The 18,004-nt window shown below is 36.0% G+C and overlaps 1 protein-coding gene across 1 annotated transcript in view; it reads right to left on the reverse strand.

Annotated features, from left to right (window-relative positions):
- Positions 1-9,199: 9,199 nt before the first annotated feature.
- Positions 9,200-18,004, reverse strand: part of LOC113232142 — a 22,297-nt gene continuing 13,492 nt past the window's right edge. Inside the window, exons 9-14 of the mRNA XM_026466779.1 lie at positions 17,818-17,913; positions 16,880-16,998; positions 12,413-12,512; positions 11,449-11,579; positions 10,701-10,820; positions 9,200-9,526 (exon numbers count right to left, since the gene is read on the reverse strand). Of these exons, the coding sequence (XP_026322564.1) occupies positions 9,239-9,526; positions 10,701-10,820; positions 11,449-11,579; positions 12,413-12,512; positions 16,880-16,998; positions 17,818-17,913 (854 nt within the window). The 3' untranslated portion in view covers positions 9,200-9,238. The remainder of the gene's footprint in view (positions 9,527-10,700; positions 10,821-11,448; positions 11,580-12,412; positions 12,513-16,879; positions 16,999-17,817; positions 17,914-18,004) is intronic.

Here is an 18,004-nt window from a genome sequence, read left to right on the forward strand (position 1 = left end):
AACTAATACAGTAAATATGCAATAGCATAAGAAACTAATACAGTAAATATGCAATAGCATACGAACTAATACGGTAACCACATGTCTGGACTTTTATTTAGTTGTTTAATCCTAAAGCTTGCTTCCCCACAATTGATTAGGAATATTTGCGTTATTTTTTAATCGTGATATTATTTTACGAGACGTTTCAAAATGAAAATATACTATATTTTCGAGTCACTGCTCAAGTTCCTCGGGTTTTTGGGAGAATGTGCCGAAATTTTTTGCTAAGAGATGTTTTGCTGACTTTGCTCGATTTTTTTGCGAGAGTCTGTGCTGTCTGTGCTTATCCATAAAATTAATTTCTATCACAAATATTTTCAATGATTATGCGAGTTTGATGTATTCTTAGTGCATTAATTTTTTAATATCTTCCCTGATTTCTAGGAGTATTTCTAAAATTTATATTTATGGATAAGCACTGACTCCAAGTATTCACAAAATTTCGGTCCACATAGAAAAATTCATTAAAATTAGGGACAAGAAATATCAGAATCGAATGAAGTCAGTCGATGCTAGCGTAAAGACATACGTAACTGTCGGAAAATTTAATTTTCTTTCCTTGAATTTCAAATGAGATGTGTACATTTCAAGCTACTGTTGTATATTTAAAAAACACGTGGCATTGATGTGATATTTAGTGTGTGCTGTACGTGTACATAATGACTGTGTTCTGATTTTGTCGCAAAGTTTTGATAAAATTTCTCAAAACTCCCATTTTGCACACAAGAATAAAAACTCTCATACTACTTACTGGATTTTAGCGCGTACAGTACAGGCTAAAATCCATTCACCATTATCATTTGATGCAACCTGTTCTCGTACTTCTTTCTAAAATTCATGACGCTTCCTTAGTATATAAATAAGTCGTTTATTTATGAATTTTTCTTCTTCCAAGTGTTTCAAACTTAAGACATCTTTGAAATAAATATTAACTAAAGGAACATCATCTTGCTGCCGTCTCACATATTTCGCTTGCCGAATTTGCCTTTCACAATAGCAGTTGACAGCAATTTAGACTTCAAAGGTGCTCTTAAGTTAAAAAATTAAAATTTCAGTTTGAACTGCCAATTCACTGATTTAAACATTCACGATTTTCACACATTATTTGATTTTACATTCGGGACTTAATCGTGTACAAAAACATTTTATTTACCTCACGTTACGGACGTATATGTGAAGTTCAATCCCTTCGAGACCATAGACGTTGCAATACGTCCAAAACATCGAGGTAAATAAAATATGCATTTATACACGATGATCTGCCACTGTCGATAAGCTAATCTCCCGTCTCCCGAATTCAAATATATAACTAACGAAGAGAAAAGCGATTATCAGGTTACGTTGTTTAAATTTGAAATCTTGTGCTTCTTATATTATAGGAAAGACACTTGTTAATAAAAAATGTATACCATTCAGTGGTTACATTATAAATTACGTGCTTCCTATATTATAGGAAAGACACTTGTTAATAAAAAAATGTATAATATTTAATGGATGACGGTTCAAAAAGAAATTTTCAATTTTATTGCTGCTGCGTTATACCTTAGGTTTACCAATAACTGTCTACCAAAAAAAAAAACATTGTCTTTCCGACACAACATTCTGTATAAGTTTTACTTGTTAAGTAATTGCCTAAGTTTATACGAGATGTTATTTAAGATTTAGCATTTTTTCTTAATGTATAAGTCTAACACAAGACGCTTCGCTCTCAACTTGATAATGTCGCAGCGATATCGGAATGGATCTCACTAAGTCAGATCAATTATGGTCATAAACGTACACTACTATCAACGTTTAACCTAAATAATTTCACATACAAAGATTACCGTTATTGATAATTAAAAAAAATTGAAATAGAGATGTCCGATAGATTCCGATGTATTTTCTATTTCGTCGGTTTTTTTACAATTATAAAAACAATGTTCAGACTTAGTGAAAAGATCGGATACGAGATGACGTTAACGAGATAGACCAAAAATCGGTATCCGAACTTCAAGAGGCCATTCCTAACTCTTCCAGTGTTAAATAATTGTTTAATTAAGTTTTCTTAGTGTAAATTTATATAAAAAAAACTTGTCGATTCCTGAACGGAGGTGGATTTGTGAATTATGAATACTTTGTTTTCTCGCTTGTAAGTATATTATATGTAAATTTTGGACAAACTTCCGTGATTCAAAACATTATTATTTTAGCGAGCTTGTAAAGATTTTGCGTTGAATGGCTTTTATATTTAATTAAGACATTGTTTGAAAGTAAAAATGATATGGGCAAAAATGTTTGTGCGACATATTATTATTGTGTATATACAATTTAGTTACCCGAAACTTAAATCCAAGTAAAAAAAAACAAAGTACGTTTTATTTTTTTTCGCTGTACGTAAGTAGAGTTTTGGAGTGGTACAATGTTTGAAAGTTGAGAGATTTTTGAACGAGTGCAAAATGGCGCCGGTAACACACGTAAATAATTATGAAATTTTATATAATACTAATAATTTATGATGCTATTACATATAACATTGAAGCTTTTCAAATATTTAAACAAACCATTTCGCATTTCCATCCATATTTTTAAGGTTATAAAACAAGATGGCGCCATTATCGTTCTGAAACCACGCGGAGACGCTTAATATGTAAATGAAATTTTGTTTTGCTTAGCCGCCACTGGTTTTTTGGGTGATGGTATCTTGACGGGAGTGTTAAATTAGTGCTGGTCGATAAATGCTCAATGTTTAATGGTTACGTTTTTTTCTTACTTGTTCAGTTTAACAGTTTAATCGTGAAGATGTTAATATTTTATTACAGTTTAGTCAGGAATAAGCCTCGGTACTATGCGTCGGTATGATTTTACAAAAAAAAACATTATAATCAGAGATCGGTTTCAAACCTCTTCTTATCAACCCATTTATATGTCCCACTGCTGGACACGGGCCTTCTCTCAGGCGAGGTTTGGAGCCATAGTTCGTCACACTGGTTCAGTGCGGGTTGGGGACTTCACACATTTTCCGAGGGTCGTGAACCTTCTTTGACGTGCAGGTGTCAGCATTTTGTTTTCGTTTATTGAAACGCTCATGGTAAAGTTAAAATTAAATTTCGCACATAAATTCCGAGAAACTCAGAGGTGCGAGGCGAGATTCGAACCTACGGCCTCTGCTTAAGATGTGGTAGGTTTTTTAAAAAAAATATAGAACAAAATCATTCAGTCCACCAGTTTCCCCTAGACCCCAACTTAACAGTTCATCAGAATTCCTTTAAAAGTACATAAAATTATTCCGGTTTTTTTTATAGTTAAAATAAGTGAGCATTTGACCTAGATTTTTCGAAAATTTCTAGCAACACGCGGGAATCGAACCCGCTTTAATCTCAAAAAAATGCACCCTGCACTTTTATTGCATCGATCGATAGGGTTAATTATAAGAATAAAATCTCTCTCACAAAATTGGTTAATTAAATGAAAAAAAAACCATGAAATCTTAACGTATTTTAATAAAACGAAAAAAATGGTAATCTAACTAAATAGTTGCTCGAAATGAGCTCCATGTTCTTGGATACGCAAATTTAATATTTTAACGAATTCATTTTGAGTAACTTTTAATAACGTGTTGTGATGAATTGTATTACAAATCGTATTCTGAACCTCAGCCTTCAACTCGTTTACAGTCGCATAGGATTTAAGGTAAATGCGAGATCACCAGATCTCACTCCTTTAGATTTTTTTTGTGGGGATATGTTAAAAATCAAATTTGTGTCCTTGTTGAAAATTCGAATTTGTAAATCCGGAGAAAACTTTTTCTTCGATGACGGCAATATGTTTATTCAAGTCCGACAAGAATAAAAATGCAATGTGACTCGAATTGCGTGTCTGATCTCTGATTGTAAGATTGAATAGAAAAAAAAATTATTCACAAATAAAAAACACCAATTAATTATTCTTATATTATTCATCTTATTCGCATTTTTTTTTTATTGCACTGTATATGCGCTTAACAATTTATATGAATTATTTAATACTCAGGTGGATTTTTAGCTGCACAAAATTGTTATAGTTACAAAATTGAACTGCACAACTGAACTAGTGGGAATAAACGGGCGTTCGCTGTCTCGGCCTTAGCCGGGCCTGTCAAGAAGTTAAGGATATAATCATCAGTAAATCATTACAATATGGGTTTCCATGAGCGGTGCTTTTAATGTGTCTCGAAAAAAGTAAGCCTGAAACTGGACCTGCATTTCTACTCTTTGTAACTGCAAAATAACTTGATATATTGTTGAAATCGATTTAATATTATACATAAACATCGGCAAGAGGTAGGTATGCATATCTATTAAATTTTGAGTTAAACTATTCTTTTCGGATCTAGATCGCGCGTCCATCTTTTTTCAAACCTTTACAGGTCGCTTGAATTTCCGTCAGCTGTGAACATGGGAACTGTATAACAACTACACGCAATTTAGATCCGATACAATAGTTCTGTTTCCAATGTGTAACAATCGCGAAAACCTAAGAACTCGATACCTATTAAATTGATTGTGAAATATTTGGACCTACATTATAAGAAAATATGCCAAGGTGAGACCTGAAGTTATGAGGTGATTTTTGTTTTATTCAAACTAGCGAGCAGTGTTACATTTTGACAAAATGTTCATTAGTGACCAGTGAAAAAATTTACAATATTTTCGAGGAATACAGCAGTTACAATGGAAGTAAGCTTTTAATTATTACACAGTATTTTCGAGGTGTTAAGCAGTTCCAATAGGAATAAACTTTATTTATTTCACAATATATTAGAGATGTTGAGCAGTTCAAATGGGAGTAAACTCTTAATTATTTCACAGTAGTTTCGAGATGTTGTGCAGAAACAAAAGCAGGAAACTTTTATTTCAAAGTATTTTCGAGATGTTGAGCAGTTCCAAAGGGAATAAACTTTGAATTATTTCACAATATTTTGAGGTATTGGAGTAAACTTTTAAGAGTCAGAATGAGATTGTGAGATTTTTAATGGACAGACGATTACGTGTTAGAAAAAAAACTGTGTGCTACCAGCTCGGCGGTGATGACCCTAGCAAAGTAGGGTGGGAAAACGTCCCCGTGCCTTTGAAACTTTATGTGCTAAATTGATGTGAAAAAAGAGATGCAGCTACACGACATGGGCGAAGCTAAACCGAGACAGTGATAGATAGTCAACGTGTCAGGTGATAGGACGGCATAACACTGGGGTTCATTTATTTATTCCATATATTAAAATAAAAACAATGTAAAGTTTTGGCTGTTTCATTTTTGACAATGTATATAAATCCCAAATTCCTTCATTCCTTTTTTACTTAACGGGGTATTGTTCTCAATTGTTCAAAACAACCTCAGAGGAACTAGGATGTACCTGTACTATGAATTATAAATAAAAAAATATTAATTACATTACATACGGTGTTCAGATCCAGTGGCGGATTTGCCCTAAAGCCCAGTAGGCCCGGGCCTAGGGCGGTTAATCGTGACAAAAATTTCAAGGATGATACACAAGAAATAACTAAATATTCTAAAGGCTCACGCACATTATGGCGGGCCGCACAGCACCGCATTGTATAGCAATAATCTTCCTAAATCACTTTCGTACATTTTATATATAAAATACAGATATGTCACATTATCTATAATATAGGTAATGTCACTACATCACTACATATTATCACTACCGCGTCTGTCTGTCTGGTCGCGATAAACTCAAAAACTACTGAACGGATTTTCATGCGGTTTCCACCAATAGACTGTGACACTGAAATTCATTCTGTAGTCTACCAGTACATGTACATGGCCTGGGGCCTTGGGCAACCAAGACTGCAAATTCGCCACTGTTCAGCAGCTTGATTTTCATTGCCTCTCCCGATCGGAAACTGCGTCTTTTCCGAGTCGAGGCGTACATATAATAATGCGAATGGGCTACCCCATCGGATCGATGGGTCGAAAAATCTGGGATCTGATCTTCAAAGTAAATCCTGGTCCTTAAATAAGTTCTGGCCAAGCGGTTTGAGGCAAAATCGATGCACTACTTTGTTGTTATTATTGGTACAGATTGAACAAACACAAAGAAAAATTTCTTCCATCCGGCTGAGGGTCTACCATAACCTTTCAAAAAACAATCTTATTTTAATGTAAGCTTATTATAATATTACTCATATTCGTACCATGACAAACCAATCAACCAAGTAAATTGCAAAAGTGACTGAAAGAACCATTGACTTACAAATAAATGGACGACGGGTCTAATACAAAAACCACGAAAAAAATGTCCCAAGTCAACCTATTTAAACGTAGTGACATGTAAAGGAATACGAAAAAGCTAAAACATTGAATTTAAATTGTAACGTCATCACAGTACTGTCTAATTTTGCTTGCTTCGCTGTCAATCGAACAAACGAAGACTAAAGCGTGAATGACGCTCTGTATACGATTTTAACGCCCTATAAGTTCGGACACTTTTTAGCGCGGACCCGACGTCCATATAATTGTAAGTCAATGGAAAGATCGAATGATTTCCCAATATTTCTATTCCTTACTAAAAATAGGAAATAAATAACGCTATATGAACTGTACAATGCCATCTCTTTCTTTTTTGATGATCCCAATCGTCGTATCATAGTATAATGTTAAAGTACTTATATTATTAACATTCACCGAAATTTAAATGCCTAAAAAGAAAAGTATGTACTTAGTAATGAAATCTATTAAAGTTACGTTGTTTTCAATTATTTTTCCGCATTTTCATGAAGAAAAATAAACAAAACAAGCCGAGTCTTGATTTTCACGTTGTGAATTCGGAACTGTAGTCTAGTTTCAACTGTTAGAGTCGCCAAGGAGCGTATAGATGTCGCTGTCATAATTTTACGAAATAAACATCGCGTATTTTTATTTAACAAGAAATTATTTCCTATGGTCTATTAAATAAAAAAATAAACATAATATAGAAGAGATATGTGTTAATAAATAAGTTCAAACTTAACTTTTAATCATTACAAATCAATGTTAACACAATAAAACTGAAAATAAAATTGGTTCCACTGCATCTGTGTAACTATTTTAAGATTGCTAAATTTGACATAGGAACAATAATTATTTTAATGTTAAAGTCACATCATAGTTTTAACATTATAATAAGCTTATTTTAAGCGAAAAGTCAATGTAAGGTTAAAGTAATGTTGTTTTAGGAAGTTGTGGTAGGCCCCCAGGAATCTAACCAGCGACCTCGCCATATTGGGGCTATCGCTGTCGCAACTGAGTCAGCAAACCTTGCAAAAGCCTTATGTGCTTGTTGCAGATTTTTGTTATTGATTTTAACGAATTTTTTGTCGTAGCGCCACCTGTAAGGGCGCGTTCCCACTATGTCGTGACGACAGATAATCGTGCAGTTTACAGTGGGAGTAGCTAGAACGACTGTCGTCGAACGATAAAAAGACGTCACGATAAAAACGTGACCGTGACGACAGATTGTCGCAGCTCCTATTGTCGTCACGTTTTATTTATCGCTGTCCGCACGTATTCTGCTCCCTGCCCTCTCCTCTTGTACCCCGCGCCCTCTGCTCGCTTAGCAGTAGCGTTGGGTCGTAGCCAGAGATGGGCAAGGAGATTGTCGTGAAACGATAAATTGTCGTCACGATTTAGGGGGAACAGCTAGTCACAACAATCGTTCAACGATAAAAAATCGTCCACGACATATAGTCGTGATATGGGAACAGGCTAGACACGACAGTCGTCCAAGGATAATAAAACGTGACGACATAGTGGGAACGCGCCCTCAGAAATCTTCATAACAATAATAACAACAAACTGGCAAAAAACATATTACCAATAATATGGTAGTAAAAAAAATCATAATAGTCTATAAAATAAAAAACGCTACTATATTAGCCGATGTACTAAGCTTTAAATGCAAAGAAACACCGCAAATATATTAAGAATCGATACTATCTCAGTTCGAATTCAAATGTTTCCCGTACTACTATGGTTAATTTTGCTTAGGTGGAACGGCAGGGACACTGGCTTAATTTCAGACTTTAATTTTTTACAAACGAAATTAAAGCCGTTTGCAAAATGTATATCGTGTAGTAGGTATACGTGTACTATTAACTTTAGTTGATACAGTTGTATATGGGAGTTAACAATTTACTGTTTACACCAATTATCACAATTGCAAAGGAATTTTAATTGAATATTCCTAAACTGTTACCTCATAAAAATGACATTAAATAAAGCTGTATTTACATAAAATCAAACAGTTTCACTGCTTTTTGGGTAGCGTATTGAATTTTTAAAATATCACCTGGTTTTGTTGCACATTACTACTTCTTACGAAAGTGATAAAAAAAAGTATTATAACTCCCGTGAAGAAGATATGTAGCAGGTTTTATTCATAATCAAAAGAACAGGACACACTAAATATTGTATAAAAAATAAATTACAATGATAATTAAAACAAATTAACGGTAAACTGTATAAATACGAACGTAATGACTAGTTAAATCTGACTGGTCGTGCTAAAGACAAGATTTAATCTGTTAGTGCACCACCTGTTGGTATCTCTTCTCGTTTTTTTGGAACCGTTATGTCATCTTCGTACACGTGCTCAATGTACCTGGGGAAATTAAAAATATATTATAGTTATAACAAACGTTTTACACAACAGATTTCTCTAAGGAACTTTGATCATACCGTAGTTCCCTAATGGATTGATCCATCTAAATTCTGCATCCGGGATGTTTCCTCGAAAAGCGACCACTTCGGCCAAATTTTGAATATGTGAGCCAAATATTATGTTTACTACGGAAACGACTGTCTGAACCTATGTATCTGTAGTTTATGTGTAGTGTTTCAGACTTATCTGCAGTGTATCAGATTAGTAGCGGTGGAGCTTCGTGTGAAAGAGCTCGTCCAGAGAACACATGAGACTTGTCAACTTATGTCTCAGGGTGAAAGGCGCAGGGGTAGTGCCCCTCATATCTTTGCGATTTAAACCTTTGAGTGGCACTGCAACTGTTATGGACAGGCGTGTAGCTTACCATCAGGCGTACGACTTGTTCGTCCCGTCACTTGATATTATGTAAAAAGTAATGGAACAAAAATTGTTGTTTAATGATGTTAGTAAGTCTATATGTATATTATATATGGTGGTTTACATTAATATTAGACATAACTGATTAATGACTTTACCATCTCAGCTGTAACCATGGGACTTGTAAAGAGCCCGAAGCGTTGGTTTATTTGAAAAAAATACGCAATTTAGACCTGAAAAAATAGTGTCTGTCCCACAATCCCCAGAACCTGAGAAATGGATAGGAACTACGTACTTCTCCAAAGGCGGGCACAAAAAGTGCCTTATGTTCCTCGGCATAAAGACCTCGGCTTGCACCTTGCAAATCTCCATTGCGTATTCTTCGAACTCCCGGATTATGTCTTCGTCCACCGGTGGGCCAATGCCCGGAACTGCGTAGACTACTACAATCTGTAAACAGGTAAGAATTGTTTCACCTAAATCCATTGACTTACAATTATATGGACGTCGGGTCCGCGCTAAAAAGTGTCCGCACTTGTAAGGCGCTAAAATCGTATACAGAGCGCGACACTCCGCTTTAGTCTTCATTTGTTCTACGGACAGCGCGATACTGCGATGACATAACAATTTAAATTTCGAATAGGTTGACTTGGGACATTTTTTTCGTGGTTTTTGTATTAGACCCGTTGTCCATTTATTTGTAAGTCAATGCCTAAATCATAAAAATTACATATATCAGACGTGTTGTAAAAGTGTCCGAGTCCGGAAGTCTACATTTTAGGACTCGACACCAATTTACAAGACTTTAATGCTCGATGTATTACGAGCCTAGCGAGTTTCCGAATAGACTCGAGTTCGCCGTTAATACTCGAGTCTATTTTATGTAACGAGTCGCCTTCGAGTCTGTTTATGGGTACTACTACTAGTGTAAAACTGTAGTATAATTAAGTATTAACATCTTTTCTTTGGAAATCACCATATTGGGTTTTTGTGTTTTATGTAATTCGTGTGCAATAGTAGTTGTAATAAAACTTAACCCTGCTTGTCATACTCGACACTTTGTAGAGTAGAAGTCGCTTCCTGTCGAGTTATCAAACAGGTTTAAATCTCGAGTCGGTTCGAGTCGAGTTTTCGAACAGTTTTAAGACTCGAGTCGGTTCGAGTCGAGTTTTCGAATAGGTTTACGACTCGAGTCGGTTCGAGTCGAGTTTTCGAACAGGTTTAAGACGAGTCTTTAGTAGTTTAAAGGAATTCCAGCTTTTTGTTTTAAAACTTGTATTTATTTAAGTTTTAAAGATCAAATTGGCCTAAAAAGTTTCTTAAGCACCAATGATGTAATAAGTTTAAGGTTAATTAATTTAAAGGTTAATTTCATTTATCACCTTTCTTCATACTCATCGACTCGAATACAAACAGACGGTTAGGGTTGAGGTACCTTAGGTCATCGACTGTACAATCAAGTCGAAGTCGAAGTCGACTTAGTGCATACAGCCTTACTCAACCTTCGTTAAAAAATTGAACAAAATGCATTTTTAAGTCTTTTGCATAGCACGTGATGTCCAAAAACCCTAGAGATACATGCTGAAACAGAGACATGCTGAAATCTAATCCACGAGATTGTTACCTCTGGTATAGGCTCCTCCTCCTCCTCCACTTCCTCTACTTCGCGCGCGATTATGTCCATGTTCTCGTCGATAAAGTCCTCCAATAGCTCTTTGATCATTGCTACTTCTTCTGGTTTCGCCTTGAAGACAAAATGTTTTTAAATTTTTACAATTGTTAGCATTTATTTGTTTACGATCTGTATTTCTTACATGATGCAAGTTATCGATTCTGTCAAGTAGAGGGAACGTGTGCAATATTCGCTTTCCGTCACGTAAAAATCTGGGATGGACAAAAGTGGACTTAACGTCTTTATAAATAATGAACTAGTCATAAACATTTACTCTTTTGTTATTTTGCTTTCAAAGAAACTCATACTTTATATATCAGATCTTAGACTGCTAACAGATTAACTGCATGCAATCTATCTCGGCCGTATGAAGTTGATTTCGACCGACTTTTTGCAGCCGAAATCGATTGCATGCAGTTAATGCGTGAAGTCGTATTCAACTACACGCATTAACTGCAAACATGCAGTCAATCTGTTTGCAGCCTTATGTTTCATATTATGTTGCATTTTGCAATGAATTCCAGGGGTCCCTTGCTGCATTTTCTTTTTCATTTTTTGTTTTAAGAAATGTGACCTTGTCATTTTGGATTGCTCGTTTTAATGTAGTGCAGCGTTGCGCCAATTCGAGGTAATGCATAAGGTACAAACATGGAGTTACTTTTAATAGATAATATATCTTTCGGTATGTCCTTCAGATTACCTTTTTCTTCTTCAAGTCAGGATCTGGTAGAATGCCGATCTGCTTGTCGATGTAGTCCATGATTTCTTTCTCGATGGATTGAACGATGAATTCACCGCTCGTCGTGGACATTTGGCGGCCGGCCACCATACCTGAATGTGTTATACTCTTCAGCATAGTTTTGCGTTCCTATTGCTACAAACTAATAACTACTATATTGAATCTATATATTGTGGCAATATCGAATATCCGATATCGTGTATCTTAGAAACTATATATCGATATTGCTCCGCATCGCGTATTTTATAGCTATACTGAATCAAGTGGAGCGAATACCGAGTGGTTACCAACACGAAATCATATATTTTCCAAACTATATACCGATATAGCTTCGTGTCAGATATTCACTGAGTGGATGTCAACGCGAAACCATTTTTTGTGCGTCTTGAAACTGTATACTTCATTGGCCCGCATTGCTCTTGTAAAACTATATCCAATAATATATAGTTTCGAAATCTGATTCCGAATATCAGTAACGGCAATGTATGAACGCAGCGCGCACGCGGGCTGCATCCATGAATATATAGTTTCAAAAAATAAAAAGTTTGGAAATCCGATTTCGAATATCGATATATAGTCTAGATACGATATTCAGAAAAAGTTATATTACCCATCCCTATATCTTCCAAAGACTCGGTGCCCGGAGGTGTTTAAATTTAGTGACCCTATTCAGAAGAGTGCCACACAGCTTAACTTCTGGGACATAATTAAAGCAATTTTAAAAAAATTGCTACCCGCCTTGAGCAACTCGCTCTTGGTCGCCTTGTACCGTAGACCATGGGTCTCAGCATAAGCTCTCACATACTGCAACTAGTTTCTTAATTTACTAGTTTAATTAACGCGTCCCTTTTGTCCCGAAGAGAAGCATTCCCCAAATAAGCTCCGCTACACTAACATGCCTATAACAAATAAAGAAATATCTAACCCAAATCATATTGAGCATTCCTGAACTTCTCCACCAGCGTTTTTATTTCATTAAAGGTAGTTTGCAAATCGTTGCGACGATTATTCCTTTCTGCGTAGGACTGAGGAAAGATGAGGATGCGTGAGGATAGTTGATAGGATAGGAGGGTACCATCGAGTCTATAACGAGTAAAATAGTCTATGTAAATAGTCTATAAAGTAAAATATTTTGTATATGTTACAATAATAATAATAATAATAACGCACACACTCAACATAGCCTAGCAACATAGAATATTTTTGGAATATACGGAGACGTACACAGGTCTGTTATTGTACTATTTCAGCTTTCAAATTTGTGATTTCAGCGCAAACGAGAGTTGATATTTAAAAGTGATATAAGGCCCATTTGCCTGATGAGTTGCCAGTGATGGATGGCCCTTATTTCGTCTCTATTTCTGGTTATATACTCGATGGAGGCGACATAGTGACATAAGATTTGGGGGAAATTAAATCTGTCGATCTTCATGAAGGAAGACTTTTAACCGAAAGGTGTCATGTACCGACGTTTCCGAGGTCGGTTACCGGACACCCACGTTGCGTCACACGTCACAGTCCATACGTGTAAATAAATAAATAGCGTTTTATTAATATTATTATGTATGTTAGTCTGTAAAGCATGTATTTATGGGTCTTCGTAACCTGATTATAAATGAAAAATAATAAAAATTTAAACGTATATAAGGCAAGGTCGAGCCGGTAGAATCAGATGGTCAAACTGATGCAAATTGGTCACCGCCGCTATAATAATCATCACGATTATTATTCGAGACTATAATAATCATTAATGTAGTAGCAGTAGTAGAGCTTCTTGTGAAAGACTTTGTCCAGGGAAGTACCAGCATCTTACGTATTTCTGCCACTAAGTAGTAATGTGATTACTGCGTTCCGGTTTTGGAGTGTAATGGCGAGTTCCGCTTATGTTTCATATCACGACTATCTGTCGTGACTGTGTCATGGACGTTTATTTTATCGTCGAACGACTGTCGTGTCTGGCTGTTCCCAGTAGATCGTGATTACAATGTATCGGTGCACGGCAGCGGCCTAGTCGTTTGCACGACCGAAGCGTTTGAAGCTGCGATTATCTGTCGTCACGTTCTTACCGTGACCTTTTATTTATCGTCAGATGACTGTCGTTCTAGCTCTTCCCATAGTCACGACAGTCTGTCGTCGTAACGTCAAAAAAGTCGTGAACTACAGTGTGACTGTGTTGTTCTATGTGTGAATAACTTTATGTCAATATACAAGACACGACACTTTAAACTGCACGACTATCCGTCGTTACGACATAATGGGAACGCGCCCTAAAAGGCGTGAAATCATAGGCACGTGTGACTTGTCAACTTATGTTTCTTCAGATCTTGGTGATTTAAAGCTCAGAGTGGCATGTCCTTAACAGCACGTCGCCGACTGTGGTCTATAAGTGCCTATAATTGAGTTGGCTCTCAATTAGTATTAAATTTGTTATTAATTTAATTATTAATACAAACATGGAACACTAAGAAAAATTTCCTTCGATGCGGCTGCCACGGAACGAACTAGCGGACTTTACGAATATTTGTATGTCATTGTTGCAGTTCTTTGTTTTTTAACGACTTTTTTGCCATAGCACCATCTATTAGAAATCTACAGAAGATTTTCTTCACTCAGCCTTGTTACTATAGATTAAAGATTAACAACACTAAGGGCGCGTTCCCACTATGTCGTGACGACAGATTGTCGTGCAGTTTACAGTGTCGTGGCTCGTATATTTAAATGAAGTTGTTCACATATAGCACGACACGATTAACTGTCGTTCACGATTTTCTTTCGTTACAACGACAAAATGTCGTCACAGTGGGAACAGCTAGAACGACAGTCGTCGAACGATAAAAAAGTCACGATAAAAACGTGACGACAGATTGTCGCAGCAGCTATTGTCGTCACGTTTTATTTATCGCTGTCCGCACGTATTCTGCTGCTTGCCCTCCCCTCTCATACCCCGCGCCCTCTGCTCGCTTTGCAATAGCGTTGGGTCGTAGCCAGAGATGGGCAAGCGCCCGAATTTTAACCCGACGCTTTGTTTGTTGGTTTAAATCTGGTTAAACACTGAAATCGAAGGCAAAAGCTATTTACGTCTAAATATTTGTTGTGAATTGAGTTTTGTTCAAATTTAATTATACATATTATTACAAAATGTTTGTTGCTTTATTTTTTTTATTTATTTATTTATTTATTTATATCAGGTAACAAAGACCCATGTATACATACCTTATAGACTAACATACATAACAATATAAAAACAAAATTCACCTATATTATATATACCTTAAAACAAACATACATACAATATAATAATAAAAACTAATCTACACGATTTCCCTTATCGGCGACGTGTGGCGCAATCTGGTGTCAGGTAACCGGCCGCGGAATCGCCGATATATGACACCCTTCGGCCAAAATTCCTCTTTCATGAAGGTCGAAAGATGTTCGGTCGGTATTCTCACCACAAACGAATTGAAATTCACGTTGCGGCGAGACTCCAACCGCTCGACTCTCAGGGTGTATTTGGTTTTATGCCTGATATACTCCACTATCTCCTCAGACTTCGTGGAGTAATGCAGCTTATCAGGATAGTTCGATTTACCTTTCTATTGAATAGATTCGCTTGAAAAGTTCAACAATAAATTGATACAAAAAATCGTTAGATCGTATGCACTTGAATCGATCTTCATTGAGAATCCACAGGATTGACAGGTGGTGGGTATTATGTGGAGATGCCTTTTCTTCGTATAATAAAAATATAGAAATTTGTTACAAGTTATTGTACATTATATTGTTAGTGTTGGAATTATACCAAATTCTGTACTCTTCGTTTCTGCCCACGATTTTGGGCAGAAATGGGTTAAAAATCGGCGCTTCGGGTAAAACCCTGGTGAAAACACGGGCGGGTTGATTGGGTTTTAACCCACTGCCCATCTCTGGTCGTAGCAGGTTGTAGAAAGCAACTTCGTATACCGTTTGACATAACCCTAATGGAATTCTTTTTAGTAGCATTGGATGTACCCAACACTTTTCCGCATTTTAAAAAAGTAATACATTATTAAAATTTCGTCTTCATCCCTTTCGAGCGAACACACACTACCGGCTTCCAAAAGAACATACAAGCGACTGCAGTGCATCAAACGATTCTGTCGTGCAAACGACAAGGAGGCTGTGGTGAAACGATAAATTGTCGTCACGATCTAATGGGAACAGCTGGTCACGACAGTCGTTCAACGATAAAAAATCGTCCACGACAGAGTCGTTATATGGGAACGGTCTAGACACGACAGTCGTCCACCGATAATAAAACGTGGTGACATAGTGGGAACGCGCCCTAAGAGTCACGCGTATGTATTGTGCATTTTGGTAAGAGATAGCTTTAATTTAAGTTTTGTTTCTTAATTTCAGTTAGTTTTTTAAATGAAGCGACTGCATGAACTTTTAAGTGTAAAATCCAATGGAGTATACAAGTTTCTAGCATGCAACGCGATTGTGCGCGTTTGAATCGATTCATATGCGCGTAAAACGCGATACAAACGCTTCGACCGCGCTCCTCGGGCGCTCTCTATCGCGTTTACGCGCGTAAAAATTCTTCGATCTGATTGATCTATCGCTCTTACTAACTGAGGTATTAACCGAAACAACACACCTAGTCTTTTTTGAAGACGGATTAAAACGATAGTTCATTGCGAGCAGCTAGTGATTGCAGGTTATAAATATTCTATCGACTATCGACTGAATATTTGTCACGCTTATGGAATAAAATGAGCCGATCTTATTTTAGTCCTCGACCCATTATTCATCCAATTACTGAGCACAAGTTCATTTGAATTGTCAATTTTTATAAGTTCATACATACACACACTGTATTTAGAACTATGTTTATGAAACATACAGAGGAGAAATATTTTAAAGTTTTTCATCTTAATTCAATATAAATAATCAAATCCGGCTATTCATGTCAAAATGTATATGAATGAAAATTGATCTCGATACTAGTAGGCCAACTGTCAAAATAAAGAAGGCAATAACGCAATTGGTAATCATTAGAACGTCGTAATATTTTTGGCGAAATTTTATCTTCTTTCACAATCTATCGATAAAACTATCGACAACAGCTACAGAACTATTTAAAATTTTGTGAAAACTGGGAACCCTACAATGTCATTTAACTCTGTCTTCAAAAAAGACAGATTATAACGAATTTCTCTATATTATACTTGTTGCCGATCTTCGTGGCTTTTTTGCTTTCATAGAGAAATTCATAAGATCTGCTGCCGCTGATTCTAATCAGATCGATGGAATGTTTTTGTGTTGTTCCGTCTTCGTATCAACAATAAAAAAAATTAAAAAGGAGGCTAACATTATTCGCCTTATTATTATTAACATTGACAAAATCCCTTACAGAAGCAACAAACTCCTCGATCATCTGCGATTGAGAAACCGACAGAGGTTTATTTTCTTCGTCTTCAGCCTCTGCATTTTCATCTGATGTCGTCACCGCTTCTTTAATTTTTGGCTCACCTATTATATATAATTTTATTTATTTATCTTTATCAAAAAAACTAAGATTTACCTCATCTGCTAATGTGACAGTCAAAGTGAGATAATCATTGATTCCATAGGTAAATTTTTTACACTTGAAAACGTCATTTTTTAAGCTACAGCTTGTTTCCTACGCTGACCTCCCTGAGAAGAACGAGCAAGAAACTCTAGGAATTGCGCTTTTCAAATAAACTTAAATGCTATGGAATACACTTTGAATCATAATTGTGTGGAATCTAGACTCATGTTGTCTTTCCATATACTTTTCAAATAAAATATATTTAATGTAAGTAAGTAAACTTAGGAAATGATATTATTGTAAAAACGTATACAGTTCCCCATAAAGGAATCGTGTACCTTAGTTAAACGAAATCGTGGTACCACGAGTTCGGACTTGGTTCTAAGTGGTAACGACGTTTTGGTGGAGACTGCAGAAATCTATTTTACTATTTCTACAACGATAAGATGGGCTTGTTGTGTTAAATTTACAATGACGTCACAGAACAGTAATGCAAATATGTTGGAATAGGTAATAGACAACAGGATGCCTCAACGCTACAGGCCTACCGCAGGAGAGAGAATACTAACTCAGCTCAAGTTGTACAAAATTCTGGGATCTAAAAGCACTTACTATTTCGTCATTACATTCGTTGTTGCAAAGATGAAATTTTATTTTCAGCTACAGTTGTACCATAACTGCCACTTTTGAATCCTAATATATACCTAATTACGTCGGTTATATACTTAAACATTCTACACTACAATAACTAGTTATTATTTAGACGGATAACATCTAACCGTATAACTCATAAGGTATAACTTGGCCATCTTCATCGTATACCATTATTCGTAATGTACCATCACTCTCCTTGTCTTCGTCGGTCACTACTTTCTCTACAACAATAATAAATAATTTGAAAAACTGGCCTACCAACGAACTACGTGGTAGTATTTGTAAGGGTAATGTTTGTTCTGCAAAGTGAAT

The sequence above is a fragment of the Hyposmocoma kahamanoa genome, unplaced genomic scaffold (genome assembly GCF_003589595.1).
Source record: "Hyposmocoma kahamanoa isolate Upper Pololo Valley unplaced genomic scaffold, ASM358959v1 67, whole genome shotgun sequence".
NCBI classification, from domain to species: domain Eukaryota; kingdom Metazoa; phylum Arthropoda; class Insecta; order Lepidoptera; family Cosmopterigidae; genus Hyposmocoma; species Hyposmocoma kahamanoa.